Genomic DNA, 16,454 nt, shown 5'->3' with positions numbered 1-16,454 from the left:
ACTTCTAGTTCTAGGCTTATTTCTTTTGTTTCTATCTGCATTTAAGCACGATGCTATCACGTTAGCTCCATAGCTAAAGTGCTTCACCGATGTATTGTCGTGGAGATAAAAGTCACTGTGAATGTCCATTTCGCGTTCTCGACTCTCATTTTCAAGAGGATATAGTATCCGAGGTGGTTTAAAATACAAATCCGTGATCCACAATAGAAAAAGGAGAAAGTGTGGAATCCAATGAGCCCTTTTACCCAAGTTAAGGTCAGAGCGAAAAAAAGATACACCCTGCACTGCACTCTAGTCCTTCACTCTGTTGTTCCTCATCCACGAATCTTTCATCCTCGCTCAAATTAATGGGGTAATCGTCGCTTTCTCGGTCCGAATCGCTCTCGCTGCTGGTGTAAACAATGGGGAAAGGTGAGGAGCCCTTCAACCTGCGACGTCACGCTATTTCCGGTACAGGCAAGGCTTTTTTTTATCAGCGACCAAAAGTTGCGAACTTTATCGTCGATGTTCTCTACTAAATCCTTTCAGCAAAAATATGGCAATATCGCGAAAGGATCAAGTATGACACATAGAATGGATCTGCTATCCCCGTTTAAATAAAAAAAAATCATTTCAGTAGGCCTTTAAGGTATTATCCAAAACTAATGTAAAGCATCCAAGAAGAATAGGTGATTATTACATTTTAACAGAAGTGTAGATAGAACATGTTAAAAGAGAAAGTAAGCAGATATTAACAGTAAATGAACAAGTAGATTAATAATTCATTTTCTACCACTTGTCCTTAATAATTTTGACAAAATAATAGAATGATAAATGTCACAATATGTTACTGCATATGTCAGCAGACTAAATTAGAAGCCTTTGTTTGCTTACTTACTACTAAAAGACAAGTTGTCTTATATGTTCACTATTTTATTTAAGGACAAACTTGCAATACAAAACATGTTTAATGTACCCTAAGATTTTTTGTTAAAATAAAGCCAATAATGCAATTTTTGTGGTCCCCTTTATTTACAAAAGTATCAAAATAATTTTGGTACCGGTACCAAAATATTGGTATCGGGACAACACTAGTATAATGATATAATGTAATAATTTGTGCCGCCACGATCAATGGATTAATTAGCCCACTAGGCTGCACACTCGCATGTCAGACAGACACAAGCTATTTCCAGGATGCACCTTTATTTGTTTATTTACAGTCAATCCCTGAATTATTCATACCCCTGGCAAATTGTGACTTTTTTTAACCAGTGATTTTTTTGTTGTTGTTGTTTGGAAATGACTCAGGTGTCTGCTGGAAGACCAATTACTAGAGGCAATGTTAAAGAAAAATAATAATTCTTATTTACATTTAAAGGTGCCATATGTAACAATTTCATGTCAAGTCATCATTAAATGGCCCTGATATGTCAAAAAGCATTAATTAATCATGTTCTTTTCGAATACCTTTATAACTGATAACAGTAGTTCAGCCGGGATATGCTCATTTCAAAATTACATTTACAGCCCTGAAATCTTATTGTTTTAATTCCGATGCCCCGCCCTCCACCGATAAAATTTCTTAGGCTGTTGATATATGTTGTTCCTTGTCGACCTGGAGCTTTCTTTCCTACTAGTTTTCCTGTTAATATCAGCTTTTCTAAGCTGTCTTTTCTAATGATATATCCGAGGGATTTCAGCTGCCTATTTCGAATGGTTGCAAATAGAGATCTTCTTGTTTTTGCCCCTGCCAATACCTCTTCATTACTTTTCTTTTCAGTCTACGATATGCAGAGTATTCTTCGGAAGAACCACATTTCAGTTACCTCTAATTTTCTCAGTTTTTGATTGTTTAAAGTCCAGCATTCACAGCCGTAAAGTAGGACAGACCATACATACGTTTTGAGGACTCTGAGTTTGGTGTCAATTGAGATGTTTCTATTTTTAAATATAATACTCATTTTGTTGAAGCTGTCTTTTGACATGGCAATCCGTTTGTTTACCGGTATCTCTTTTTCACACCTACCATCAGATGTTACTGTGACACCGAGGTATTTGAATTGATCCACTTGTTTTATTTTGTTGTTGTTGCATGTGATGTTACATGCAACAAAAGAAATTAACAAATTAAAAAGATGGTTTACCAAAAACAGACTACCTTTGAATCTCAGTAAAACTAAAATAATGCTATTTGGTAACAGTAGAAGGGAAAGTCAAACACAAATACAAATAGATGGAGTAGATATTGAAAGGGTAAAAGAAAACACATTTTTGGGTGTAATAATTGATGATAAAATGAATTGGAAATCTCATGTAAAAAATATACAACATAAAGTAGCAAGAAACATATCAATAATGAATAAAGCAAAACATGTTCTAGACCAAAAATCACTTCATATTCTTTCTGCTCGCTAGTGTTACCTTATCTGAGTTATTGTGTAGAAATATTGGGAAACAACTACAAATGTGCGCTTCATTCATTAACTGTGTTACAAAAAAGATCAATTAGAATAACACATAATGTTGGATACAGAGAACATACAAACCTTTTATTTATTAAATCACAAATATTGAAATTCAACGATTTGGTGCATTTGCAAACACCTAAAATTATGTACAAAGCAAACTATAACCTGCTACCCAAGAATGTACAACAATTCTTCTCAACAAAAGAGGAGAAATATAAGGTCTGAAATATAACCTTAGAGGAAAATCTAATTTAAAACATTTGTATGCTCGTACAGCACTTAAAACCTTTAGCATATCAGTATGTGGAATTAAATTATGGAATGGATTAACCAAAGAAATCAAACAAAGCACCAATATGATTAAATTTAAGAGAATGCTCAAATTACAAGTGTTCACAAAGTGGGTCTGCCTCACAATACGAAGGTCCTGGGTTCGATCCTGCGCTCGGGATCTTTCTGTGTGGAGTTTGCATGTTCTCCCCGTGACTGCGTGGGTTCCCTCCGGGTACTCCGGCTTCCTCCCACCTCCAAAGACATGCACCTGGGGATAGGTTGATTGGCAACACTAAAATTGGCCTTAGTGTGTGAATGTGAGTGTGAATGTTGTCTGTCTATCTGTGTTGGCCCTGTGATGAGGTGTCGACTTGTCCAGGGTGTACCCCGCCTTCCACCCGAATGCAGCTAAGATAGGCTCCGGCACCACCCACGATCCCGAAAGGGACAAGCGGCAGAAAATGAATGGATGGACAAAGTACATAGAACAAGAATTATGATGAACATCTTCAACCCTTTTTATTTTCTTTTTCTTTTTTATTGAGACAAAGATTATTTATTTATGTATTTAATATTTGTATGCTTACTATGGTTTATTATTTATTTATTATTTATTTCTTCACTGTTCTGTTACAAAGAACAAGGAAATTGGATATAAAACTGCTATGGTATGAAAATGGGTAGGATAAGCTCTGCTTCTTCCTACTCCTTTTTGGACGTGCTGTATGAAACAACTGGAAATGTGTGATGAATTACATTGTATTATATACATGTTCCAAATAAACTGAAACTGAACTGAACTGAACTGAACATGCTGTTGGATGTGGTTTCTTGGAAACTGTCATGCATTCGGTTTTGTTGAGGTTTAGAGCCAGTCCATTTGCTTCACTGTGGGCTACTACTGTGTTCAGGATGTACTGTAGTTTTTCTTCAGAGTCTGCCACTAGCACAGAGTCATCTGCATATATGAGGTTGTTAACATTAATTGCTCCAATTTTTATACCATCTTGATGAATGATGTTGCGTAAGATCATTTCACTGTAGATGTTAAACAGATCAGGAGATAGTACACAACCTTTGAATGGCTTTGAATTGACTGCATTCACCATCTATTCGGACTGCTGCTTCTTGTTCCCAGTATTTTATACTGTATTAAAAATGTTTTTCTTTTTTTTGTGTTGAGTACAGAATCTATAGAGTAGTGTACAATAATTTCTGCCCCATCGACAATTTAAAAAAATGGGTTATGGTAGAAGTCACACTCAATGCTAAATAATACAAAATGTATATCCAAAATGTTTGTAATCAAGTCACTTCTCTATCAAATATAAAATATTTCCTATAAAGATCTATCAATCAATCAATCAATGTTTATTTATATAGCCCTAAATCACAAGTGTCTCAAAGGGCTGTACAAGCCACAACGACATCCTCGGTACAGAGCCCACATACGGGCAAGGAAAACTCACCCCAGTGGGACGTCAATGTGAATGACTATGAGAAACCTTGGAGAGGACCGCATATGTGGGTAACCCCCCCCTCTAAAGAGAAAAGGAGATACCGTTCCCTTGATGCAGATTCACCACTAAATGACTTATGTCCTCCTTTCAGAACAAAGATGGCTCCTACACCGGTTTCATCAAAGTCCACTTTCAATTAGTCCGTCCTGTCACCCTGCCGCCTCCTCAGGACCCAACACAGGATGAGTACGAGCACAGCCGGCGGTTGCAACGGCGGACGTCCTTCTATCTCCCCAAGGACTCTGCGAAGCACCTGCATATCAGCTCCTGCACACGAGTGCGAGAAGTCATCCAGGCTTTGCTCAACAAGTTCACGGTGGTGGACAACCCTGCCAAGTTTGCTCTCTTTGAGCGCGCCGACAGACACAGTCAAAGTAGTCTCATCGTCGTCGTCATCATCGCACCAAAACAACACTAGATGATGAGTTGACGTTTTTGTTCTGTTCAGTGTACATGCGGAAACTGAGTGACGATGAGTGTCCCTTACGGCTGCGCTTGTGTGCGGGACCCAGTGAAAAAGGCCTGAGTCTGGTCCTCAAGGAGAATGAAACTGGGGAAGTTAATGTAAGTAATTTACAGTATCTTAAAGGCTTACTGAAACCCACTACTACCGACCACGCAGTCTGATAGTTTATATATCAATGATGAAATTTTAACATTGCAACACATGCCAATACGGCCGGGTTAACTTATAAAGTGCAATTTTAAATTCCCTGGGGAACTTCCGGTTGAAAACGTCTAGATATGATGACGTTTGCGCGTGACGTCAATGGTTGAAACGGAAATATTCGGACACCATTGTATCCAATACAAAAAGCTCTGTTTTCATCGCAAAATTCCACAGTATTCTGGACATCTGTGTTGGTGAATCTTTTGCAATATGTTTAATGAACAATGAAGACTGCAAAGAAGAAAGCTGTAGGTGGGATCGGTGTATTAGCGGCTGGCTGCACCAACACAACCAGGAGGACTTTGATTTGGATAGCAGACGCGCTATCCGACGCTAGCCGCCGACCGCATCGGTGATCGGGTGAAGTCCTTCGTAGCGTCGTCGATCGCTGGAACGCAGCTGAGCACGGGTGTTGATGAGCAGATGAGGGCTGGCGTAGGTGGATAGCTAATGTTTTTAGTATAGCTCCGTGAGGTCCCGTAGATAAGTTAGCTTCAATGGTGTCGTTAGCAACAGCATTGTTAAGCTTCGCCAGGCTGGAAAGTATTAACTGTGTTGTTACAGGTCCATGGTTTAATAGTATTGTTGATTTTCTGTCTATCCTTCCAGTCAGGGGCTTATTTCTTTTGTTTCTATATGCAGTTAAGCCCGATGCTATCACGTTAGCTCCGTAGCTAAAGTGTTTCGCCGATGTATTGTCGTGGAGATAAAAGTCACTGTGAATGTCCATTTCGCGTTCTCGACTCTCATTTTCAAGAGGATTTGGTTTAAAATACAAATCTGTGATCCACAATAGAAAAAGGAGAAAGTGTGGAATCCAATGAACCCTTGTACCTAAGTTACGGTCCTGCACTGCACTCTAGTCCTTCACTCTAACGTTCCTCATCCACAAATCTTTCATCCTCGCTCAAATTAATGGGGTAATCGTCGCTTTCTCGGTCCGAATCGCTCTCGCTGCATTGAAAACAATGGGGAAATGTGAGGAGCCTTTCAACCTGTGACGTCACGCTACTTCCGGTACAAGCAAGGCTTTTTTATCAGCGACCAAAAGTTGCAACTTTATCGTCGATGTTCTCTACTAAATCCTTTCAGCAAACATATGGCAATATCGCGAATCGATCAAGTATGACACATAGAATGGATCTGCTATCCCCGTTTAAATAAAAACATTTCATTTCAGTAGATGTAATGTAACCCTCAAAATTGGACATTTTCTGACGTATTTGTTGCAAGGCAGAATTTGTAATATGTGCACTTGCAAGTCTCACCCAAAAGGCTACACATAGGAAGTCATACAGACACACTATAGAAATGACTTGAAATTGATACATAAATAATAACTAATAGTGTGCCGATACAGGTTTTTCACTTTTGATACGATGCTAGTATTGGAGTCTTGAATAAATAAATATATGTACAGTTCACCCCATAAGTTTGGACACACCTTCTCATCCAATAGGTTTTCTTTATTTTCATGACTATTTACATTGTAGATTGCCACTGACGGCATCAAAACTATGAATGAACACATGTGGAGTTATGTACTTAACAAAAAAAAGGTGAAATAATTGAAAACATGTTTTATATTCTAGTTTCTTCAAAATAGCCACCCTTTGTTCTGATTACTGTTTTGCACACTCTTGGCATTCTCTCGATGAGCTTCAAGAGGTAGTCACCGGAAATGGTTTTCACTTCACAGGTGTCATAGTTTTGCTAAAGGGGAACTGCACTTTTTTAATTCAAAATTGCCTATCATTCACAATCCTTATGTAAGACAAGAACACATATGTTTTTCTTTTTTTATGCACTCGAAATAGTAAATAAATGCGATCAAAAGTCCACTCACAATGGAGCCGATGAGAGTCGCTCTATTCGGCCTTAAAGCCCTTAAAAATATCCAATCACCCTCATTAAGGTTTTATATACATGCTGTAAGTATATATGAAAAATATAATATTGTAATATTTATGTATTTTAAGCACATTCATTTCAAAAACGCATCACGATGTTGGCTTTTTTCAAACATAATAAAACATCACTTACTGTACACGGTCTGCTGTCATTAGGATGCCGACTGATAGAATCTTGCTATATTCCGGTTTAGATGAAGAATGATTCATAAACCTTGCGAAGAAAAGGGGGTTGGAACCAAGCGTCTTTTCATGTCGTTGTCGCCATTTTCAGGTCTGAATTGGCTGTCAAAGTGTACAAACTTGTCGGAATACATCCTCATCCTTCTACTATTAGGGTGAGAGGCATGATTTATGATCTACAATAAACTTCCACAAGCAAGGAAGCAAGGTAGCAGTTTACCACTCGATGATGTCACTATAGGCACACAAGCTTGTGATCAATGCGCCGCTATAAATACAAACCCTGTTTCCATATGAGTTGGGAAATTGTGTTAGATGTAAATATAAACGGAATACAATGATTTGCAAATCATTTTCAACCCATATTCAGTTGAATATGCTATAAAGACAACATATTTGATGTTCAAACTGATAAAGTTTTTTTTTTTGCAAATAATCATTAACTTTAGAATTTGATGCCAGCAACACGTGACAAAGAAGTTGGGAAAGGTGGCAATAAATACTGAGAAAGTTGAGGAATGCTCATCAAACACTTATTTGGAACATCCCACAGGTGAACAGGCAAATTGGGAACAGGTGGGTGCCATGATTGGGTATAAAAGTAGATTCCATGAAATGCTCAGTCATTCACAAACGAGGATGGGGCGAGGGTCACCACTTTGTCAACAAATGCGTGAGCAAATTGTTGAACAGTTTAAGAAAAACCTTTCTCAACCAGCTATGGCAAGGAATTTAGGGATTTCACAATCTACGGTCCGTAATATCATCAAAGGGTTCAGAGAATCTGGAGAAATCACTGTACGTAAGCAGCTAAGCCCGTGACCTTCGATCCCTCAGGCTGTACTGCATCAACAAGCGACATCAGTGTGTAAAGGATATCACCACATGGGCTCAGGAACACTTCAGAAACCCACTGTCAGTAACTACAGTTGATCGCTACATCTGTAAGTGCAAGTTAAAACTCTCCTATGCAAGGCGAAAACCGTTTATCAACAACACCCAGAAATGCCGTCGGCTTCGCTGGGCCTGAGCTCATCTAAGATGGACTGATACAAAGTGGAAAAGTGTTCTGTGGTCTGACGAGTCCACATTTCAAATTGTTTTTGGAAACTGTGGACGTCGTGTCCTCCGGACCAAAGAGGAAAAAAATAATCCGGATTGTTATAGGCGCAAAGTTGAAAAGCCAGCATCTGTGATGGTATGGGGGTGTATTAGTGCCCAAGACATGGGTAACTTACACATCTGTGAAGGCGCCATTAATGCTGAAAGGTACATACAGGTTTTGGAGCAACATATGTTGCCATCCAAGCAACGTTACCATGGACGCCCCTGCTTATTACAGCAAGACAATGCCAAGCCACGTGTTACATCAAAGTGGCTTCATTGTAAAAGAGTGTGGGTACTAGACTGGCCTGCCTGCAGTCCAGACCTGTCTCCCATTGAAAATGTGTGGCGCATTATGAAGCCTAAAATACCACAACGGAGACCCCGGACTGTTGAACAACTTAAGCTGTACATCAAGCAAGAATTGGAAAGAATTCCACCTGGGAAGAAAAAATGTGTCTCCTCAGTTCCCAAACGTTTACTGAGTTTGGTAAAAGGAAAGGCCATGTAACACAGTGGTGAACATGCCCTTTCCCAACTACTTTGGCACGTGTTGCAGCCATGAAATTCTAAGTTAATTATTATTTGCAAAAAAAAAAAAAGTTTATGAGTTTGAACATCAAATATCTTGTCTTTGTAGTGCATTCAATTGAATATCGGTTGAAAAGGATTTGCAAATCATTGTATTCCATTTATATTTACATCTAACACAATTTCCCAACTCATATGGAAACAGGGTTTGTAGTTTGTCTGCGTTAGCGCTTATAATAACAATATCATTAATACTTGGTTAATATTCAAATCACGAAATGTAAATAGAGTATTGTTGGTGGTTTTGGGATGATTATATATTTCATTTTATGGGCGGAAAAGAGGACCTCCCATTGGCTTCGTTGTAAGCTTACTTTTATTTACATTTATTTACGAGTTAATGTATTAAAAACAAAAATATATCCGTCTTCTGGTCTTTCATAAAAAAAACAATGAAAGTGTCAACTGTACATGGCTTGTATATATGCATTTTTATGAAAGGAATAAAAAGAAATTATGATGATGATGATGATGATGATGATAATGATTGTGAACAATAGGCAAAATTCCAAAAAAAGTGCAGTTGCCCTTTAAGTTGAGTGGAGTAGTAATTTGTGTTTTGGCGAGAAGTTAGGCTCATAAGGCAGTAAATTGAATGATGCAGACACGTTTGTTTCTGGATACTTTTTAATACATACTACCTTGGAGACTTTTTATGTGTAAGTAATATGAAACTATAATTATTTGATATTTGTTTATATTGACAAATGTGCTGTTTTAGACTGCCATATTGTTTAATGAAGGATAACTATTACATATCTCTCACTTGTATGCTATTGTGTGCTTAGCTGTTGTGTAGCTGCCAGCTTCTAGTAACCTATAGCATACCATGTTTACCTTTTGTAAATGACTTGACTAAAAGTAAAGAAAAGTGTGCTAATTGGAAGACATTAAATGTTAACTGACCCTTCAGTTTTGCACAAGTAATCACGCTGCAGGACTGCTTGTATCGGATCTTATGTCACAGATTTTAGACTCAAGCCAGCAGCTTGTTTTTTTGCTGATGCTGGAGCAATATCTGATATCGATATCGGATGGGGACACCCCTAAAATTATAATTAATTAGTAAAACCGCATTCTATTGTGTTGGGTTTCAACTTGAAATTTCACAGGTGACACAAATAATTCTGAAATATTTAACATTACTTTTATTGAATTGTTATTTTCAAAAATATGTTTAATAGAAGTGTCCCGATCAGATAACGGTCCGATATCAGCAAAAAACAGGTATCATAATAAAATATGTCAGTATAACTTACATGAGACACAAAATAGCTTCTCTGTGACATTCCAACAAAAAATAAATGCATTAAAACAAACATGGTAGCTTGATGCTATATACATGCTACTAATTAGCTTTAGCGATTTTACATGGCGATTTCAACACCTCCTTTTTAGACAATGAAAATAATAATAATAATATACTGTAATAATAATAATAAGATGCAAGTTTCAATCAGACAGCTGGTGTGTAATAAGTACAATACTTACAGTATGAACACTTTGTGGAGCTAAACAAAATACAAGACTGGAACATTCAACTCAATGGCAAAGACTACTTTATTTCCTGACTGCGGCAACACACTTAGGACAAACTGAAATGAATGCATACTTGAAAATGAGACTCAGAAGTGTAAGAAAAGGAAATATGACAACTTCCAATAAATACTTTACGGTCTATTTCAGACTCTGCTCAAGCTTTCTATCAGTATTGAGCAACAGCCAATGCTGCAATATCGGTATCAAAAGTGGAAAAAGCAGAGACACCTCTAGAACGTAACATAATTTCTATATCAATATTTTTCAAGTAATGTTTAATTGAATATTATTTTTCGTTTCACATATTAATTTTAGGGAAAGTACGCAAAACTTACACAAATATAATAATGTGAGTAAAGTGGAAATGTCCAAATTGTACACAATACTAACAGTATGTGAATTAAATGACGTTCTGATTCTTCACAGTGGGATGCCTTCAGCTTTCCCGAGCTGTGCAACTTCCTGCGGATCCTGCAGCGTGAGGAAGAGGAGCATTTACGGCAAATAGTGAAGCGCTATGCTTATGCTCGAGACCTGATGTCGAGGGCCATGGCCAGGATTACTGCTCCTGCTTGACTTTGGGCAAATCCACAATATATACGGAACTCCAGTGTCAAAGGGAACGACTTGTTTTAATAAAGTTTACCAGAGGTACTGGATGTACATTTAATGTGAATGTTTTTGTGACAGCAGTGCCAGTGTAAATAAGTAAATAACTGGATTGAGAGTCATCCTGCTTTGTTTAGGTTATTTGTCGTGGTTTCACAAGCACACCAGTCATAAAGAGTAGTTTTATTTCATCAAATGTTTCAATTAAAACATGTTGGCACTTTAGTGGCGGTGACTGTGGAAATGTGTTTGATAAATTGTGTTTATAGTGTAATCTAATAAACTGATGGTTTGAGGGGTTCATGAGTGTCATTTTAAAAAGTAATGTAGAAAAATGAAAATAATTAACACATTATAGAACGAAAAAAACTTGCAGTATTTTCTTTTCACCCAAGACAATTTAATGTAAAAAAAAAAACATGCAAGTTTGTTTTTTCTGGGTCAACGTATGTTTTGGTCATTTAATTTGCTTTTCATTAACAGAAATTGAATGACTTTTTTTATTTTTTATTTCCAAGATGGAGCCGCTGTAGTGGCTGCTGGTGGCAGGAGCTCTGTGCTCTTGTGTCATCCTTTTGTGTTCCTGGCGTTTCCCTCTTGTTTTTCGTGTGTTTTTTTTTTTTTTGCCTTTTGGTTTGGGACCCTTTGGGGATGTGCGACAAGGGGTGGCACTTTGTGACTTCTGCAGTGCTTTTTTGTGGGCTTTGTGCCTCCCGGAACCCTTTTGGCCGTGGGGACCAGCTGCTGGGTCTCTGCCACACCGGAGTCCGTTTGGAGAGACTGGAGGAGATGCGGATGAAAAGACAGGGCTGCGGAGCTGGTGCCGGGCCGGACGGGCTTCACAGTGTCTTGGCTGAATGAGCGTGTATCGGACGCCTCGGTCTCCTTGGACGCATCCTTGCTCATCCATGCAGACTGGACACTGGCCGAGAGTTGGTGGTCGTCCGAGGGTGGAGTCGGCTCCCTTGGTTGCTTTGTTGGGTCTGCTCCTGTCTCTGGCCATGCTCCCTCCACCCCAGCAGACGATGGCGTGGAACACCGCAGAGGCCACCACAGTGTGTGTGGGTGTTGAAATTATGTTTTTGTTGGGTTGCTTGTCTATGCATGGTGCAATCGTGTGTGCGCAATACATATTATTGGTTGATTATTTTTTTTGTTTTGTTTTGTTTTACTTTTGTGGCTATGTGTAGAAGTGGCACTGCTGGAGTGGCAGCTGGTTGCATCAGCTCTGCTCTTTTGATGTCTTTAATGTCCTTTGTTGTTTTTTATGTTTCCCTCTTACTTGCATGTTTATGTGTGGTATGGCTATAAGGTTTGTTTTCTTCCTTGGTCTCAGTCTGGACCGCCTCTCCAGGGGCCCAGGCTTGGACTGAATATTTTTTCTCATTCTCTGTTTTAAGTAAAAGTAGGGACAATTACTACCGCACCTGTGTGTCTGTGACTCTGGCTTAAATGTATTGGAACCCAACAGAGAAATTATTTTTAGACATGGCACGAGGACTGACATCTACAAAACTCTCTTCGGACATATCACACAAAAGTGGGGGAGAAAAAAATCTGCCGCTGTTAGGCAAAACAACCCCTCACAAGAACACTTTCTTCCCCCACTCTGATGAACACTACACGGTCACAGAGTGTCAGACCTGTTGCTAATCTGTCACTGTGAATGGACTAATTCATGTTCACTTCACCATCTGTTTGCTCTTCGCTCTATTCACCACTGCACATTTACCTTATTAGCCTTGCACATGTTAGTTATTTAAGTACTTACTTGGGGTAATTCATTAATATTTATTGTTTACATTGAGCAAAGAGGGCACAGTCTACCAAGTCAAATTCCTTGTGTGTTAAAGCTGATTCTGATGATCACGTACGATACACCACTATAGTATATACTTTTTTATGATCGACGGTATCGAAAGCAGCGCTAAGATCAAGAAGCAGCAACATAGATGACGCATCAGAATCCATTTTGCGAGGGCTGTCTCCGTAGAGTGATTTGCCCTGAAACCGGATTGAAAGGATTCACAGAGATTGTTAGACACTAAGTGTTCATTTAGCTGCTGTGCAACAATTTTTTCGAGGATTTTCGAAATAAACGGAAGGTGGGACACCGGTCGGTAGTTTACCATGAGGTCAGGATCGAGGTTAGGTCTTTAGAGCAGAGGATGAATAACCGCTTTTTTGAATGCTAGGGGAACAGTGCCGGAGGAAAGTGATAAGTTTATAATATTTAGCACTGATGGATTTAATAATACAAAAAGCTCCTTGATAAGTTTCCCAGGAAGTGGGTCAAGTAAACATGTTGTTTGTTTTATCCCACTTACATGCCGTAATAATTCCTCTAATGTTATTTCATCAAAAAGAGAGAGACTATTTTGGAGGGCGGTATCCGTTGTATATACAGTCGTATTTGTGTTAATGGAACCCAGTTGTAGCTGGGATGCGTTGTCTTTAATCTCCTTTCTAATGACTTCAATTTTCTTATTAAAGAAATTCATAAAGTCATCTGCCGAGTGGGTGGAGCTACTGGGAGGAGTCCCTTGTTGGGTTAGCGATGCTACTGTCCCAAACAAAAATGTAGGATCGTTTTTGTTGAGGCGGATGAGATTTGAGTAATTTTTAGTTTTAGCTAAGGTAAGCATGCGTTTATAAGTTATTAAACTATCATTCCATGCTTGATGGAAAACCTCAAGTTTAGTCGCGCGCCATTTGCGTTCCAGCTTTCTACATGATAATTTATGAGCTCTAGTTTCTTCTGTAAACCATGGGGTGCGCCTTTTAGGGGCCCTTTTTTCCTTTAGCGGTGCTATACTATCAATGGTTTCGCGCAGGGCATCGTCAAAGTTGTTAGTGAGGTTATCAATAGAACCGACATAATTTGGGAATGGTGCCATTACCGAAGGCAGTAGGTCAGCAAGAGTCATCGTTGTGGCAGCATTAATGTTGCGGCTGCTATAGCAGTTATTATTATTATTAGCTTGTTGACAATGAGACAGAACTTCGAATTTTATAAGGTAATGATTGGACATTACTTTAGTCTACGGGAGTATCATAACTTTGGAGGTGGTAACACCCCTGACAAGCACTAGATCTATCGTATTACCGTTGCGATGCATGGGTTCATTTATTATTTGTGTAAGACCACAGCTATCAATTAAGGTCTGGAGCGCCACACACTGATACCAGGGGTCCCCAAACTACGGCCCGCGGGCCAGATATGGCCTGAAAGCATCCAAAATCCAGCCTGTGGGAAGTCCCAGGTTAAAAAAAATATATATATGCGTGGCGAAGTTGGTAGAGTGGCCGTGCCAGCAATCGGAGGGTTGCTGGTTACTGGGGTTCAATCCCCACCTTCTACCATCCTAGTCACGTCCGTTGTGTCCTTGGGCAAGACACTTCACCCTTGCCCCTGATGGCTGCTGGTTAGCGCCTTGCATGGCAGCTCCCGCCATCAGTGTGTGAATGTGTGTGTGAATGGGTGAATGTGGAAATACTGTCAAAGCGCTTTGAGTACCTTGAAGGTAGAAAAGCGCTATACAAGTATAACCCATTTATATATATATATATATATTTTTTTATATATTTTTTTATTATTATTTTAAAAAATCTGTCCTTTCTAATCAATTTTCTACCGCTTGTTACTCTCAGTGTCTCCTAGCCTCTTAGCAAATCATATTGTTTAAAAATGCATTTTCCCATCGATAATGTGACATTACGCTCACGCCGCAGCAAGTGCGCGCTCTTTCAGTCAATTAATGCGCGAGGAATATATATATATATATATATATATATATATATATATATATATATATATATATATATATATATATATATATATATATATATATATATATATATATATATATATATATATATATATATATATATATATATATATATATATATATATGCGACGCATTTGCTACCAGGCCGCAGAGAAACCTTAAATCATTTATAAATTACCACATTTTCTCCGACTTAACTTTCGCCTGTCCCTCTAGACCAGGGGTGTCCAAACTTTAACCGGCGAGGGCCGCATTCAGTACAACGGAAGGCTGCGGGGGCCATTTTTGACTAATTTTGTTCGCTAAAGATGCTAAAAGCCAACCAGTGTATGTCAATATATGCTAAGTTAGCTGAACAAAATATCTCTGTTAGCTTTGTGTTGTAGGTGACAAAGAAAATAAGTGTCATCTAACAACGAGGGCTGTCAAAAATAACGAGTTACTTCATGCGATCAATCAAAAAAAACATTGCATTAATCATGTAAATACGCAGATTAATCACACATATTTTGCTCCTTTACGGTAAACGGACTCTAACAATTAAATTACATTTGTGACCAAATATTGAGGACTTTTTAATTGAATTTAAATCTGAAGTTAAAGGCCTACTAAAATGATTTTTTTTTTATTTAAACGGGGATAGCAGATCCATTCTATGTGTCATACTTGATCATTTTGCGATATTGCCATATTTTTGCTGAAAGGATTTAGTATAGAACAACGACGATAAAGTTCGCAACTTTTGGTCGCTGATAAAAAAAAGCCTTGCCTATACCCGAAGTAGCGTGACGTCACAGGAGGAAGAATTCCTCACAATTCCCCGTTGTTTACCATGGAGCGAGAGAGATTCGGACCGAGAAAGCGACGATTACCCCGTTAATTTGAGCGCAGATGAAAGATTTGTGGATGAGGAACGTTAGAGTGAAGAACTAGAGAGGCAGTGCAGGGTGTATCTTTTTTCGCTCTGACCGTAACTTAGGTACAAGGTCTCATTGGATTCCACACACTCTCCTTTTTCTATTGCTGATCACGGATTTGTATTTTAAACCACCTCGGATACTATATCCTCTTGAAAATGAGAGTCGAGAACGCGAAATGGACATTCACAGTGACTTTTATCTCCACGACAATACATCAGCGAAGCTCTTTAGCTACTGAGCTAACGTGATAGCATCTGGCTCAAATGCAGATAGAAACAAAATAAATAAATCCCTGACTGGAAGGATAGACAGAAGATCATCAATACTATTAAACCATGGACATGTAACTACACGGTTAATAATTCTCAGCCTGGCAAAGCTTAACAATGCTGTTGCTAACGACGCTGAAGCTAACTTAGCAACTTAGCAACCGGACCTCACAGAGCTATGATAAAAACATTAGCGCTCCACCTACGCCAGCCAGCCCTCATCTGCTCATCAACACCCGTGCTCACCTGCGTTCCAGCGATCGACGGCGCGACGAAGGACTTCACCCGATCACAGATGTCTGCTATCCAAGTAAGTCCTCTTTGTTGTGTTGCTACAGCCAGCCGCTAACTAACTAACTCATCCCACCTACAACTTTCTTCTTTGCAATCTCCATTGTCCATTAAACAAATTGCAAAAGATTCACCAACACAGATGTCCAGAATACTGTGGAATTGTTTGATGAAAACAGAGCAGTTTGTATGGTGACACATTGGGTACGAATACTTACGTTGCCGTCGTGACGTCACGCGCATACGTCAACATACATAGACGTTTCCAACCGGAAGTTTAGCGGGAAATTTAAAATTGCACTTTATAAGTTAACCCGGCCGTATTGGCATGTGTTTC

General features: G+C 38.9%; 1 protein-coding gene across 5 annotated transcripts in view; it reads left to right on the top strand.

Moving 5' to 3' along the window:
* The window catches only part of LOC133652998 (ras association domain-containing protein 1-like), a 32,753-nt gene extending 21,468 nt beyond the window's left edge, over positions 1-11,285 (top strand). For 4 of the 5 annotated variants that reach the window (XM_062051984.1, XM_062052002.1, XM_062051989.1 and 1 more), the window contains 3 exons: positions 4,335-4,617; positions 4,692-4,807; positions 10,667-11,283. In XM_062051984.1, coding sequence (XP_061907968.1) covers positions 4,335-4,617; positions 4,692-4,807; positions 10,667-10,816 — 549 coding nt within the window. In that variant the 3' untranslated portion in view covers positions 10,817-11,283. Of the gene's footprint in view, positions 1-4,334; positions 4,618-4,691; positions 4,808-10,666 lie in introns of all 5 variants that reach the window. The other variant, XM_062052010.1, reaches the window with a different exon arrangement.
* Positions 11,286-16,454: the final 5,169 nt, after the last annotated feature.

The sequence above is a fragment of the Entelurus aequoreus genome, linkage group LG01, assembly GCF_033978785.1.
Source record: "Entelurus aequoreus isolate RoL-2023_Sb linkage group LG01, RoL_Eaeq_v1.1, whole genome shotgun sequence".
Classification (NCBI taxonomy): Eukaryota; Metazoa; Chordata; class Actinopteri; order Syngnathiformes; family Syngnathidae; genus Entelurus; species Entelurus aequoreus.
Note: the sequence above shows the minus strand (reverse complement) of the source record. Positions and strands in the feature narration are given on the sequence as shown.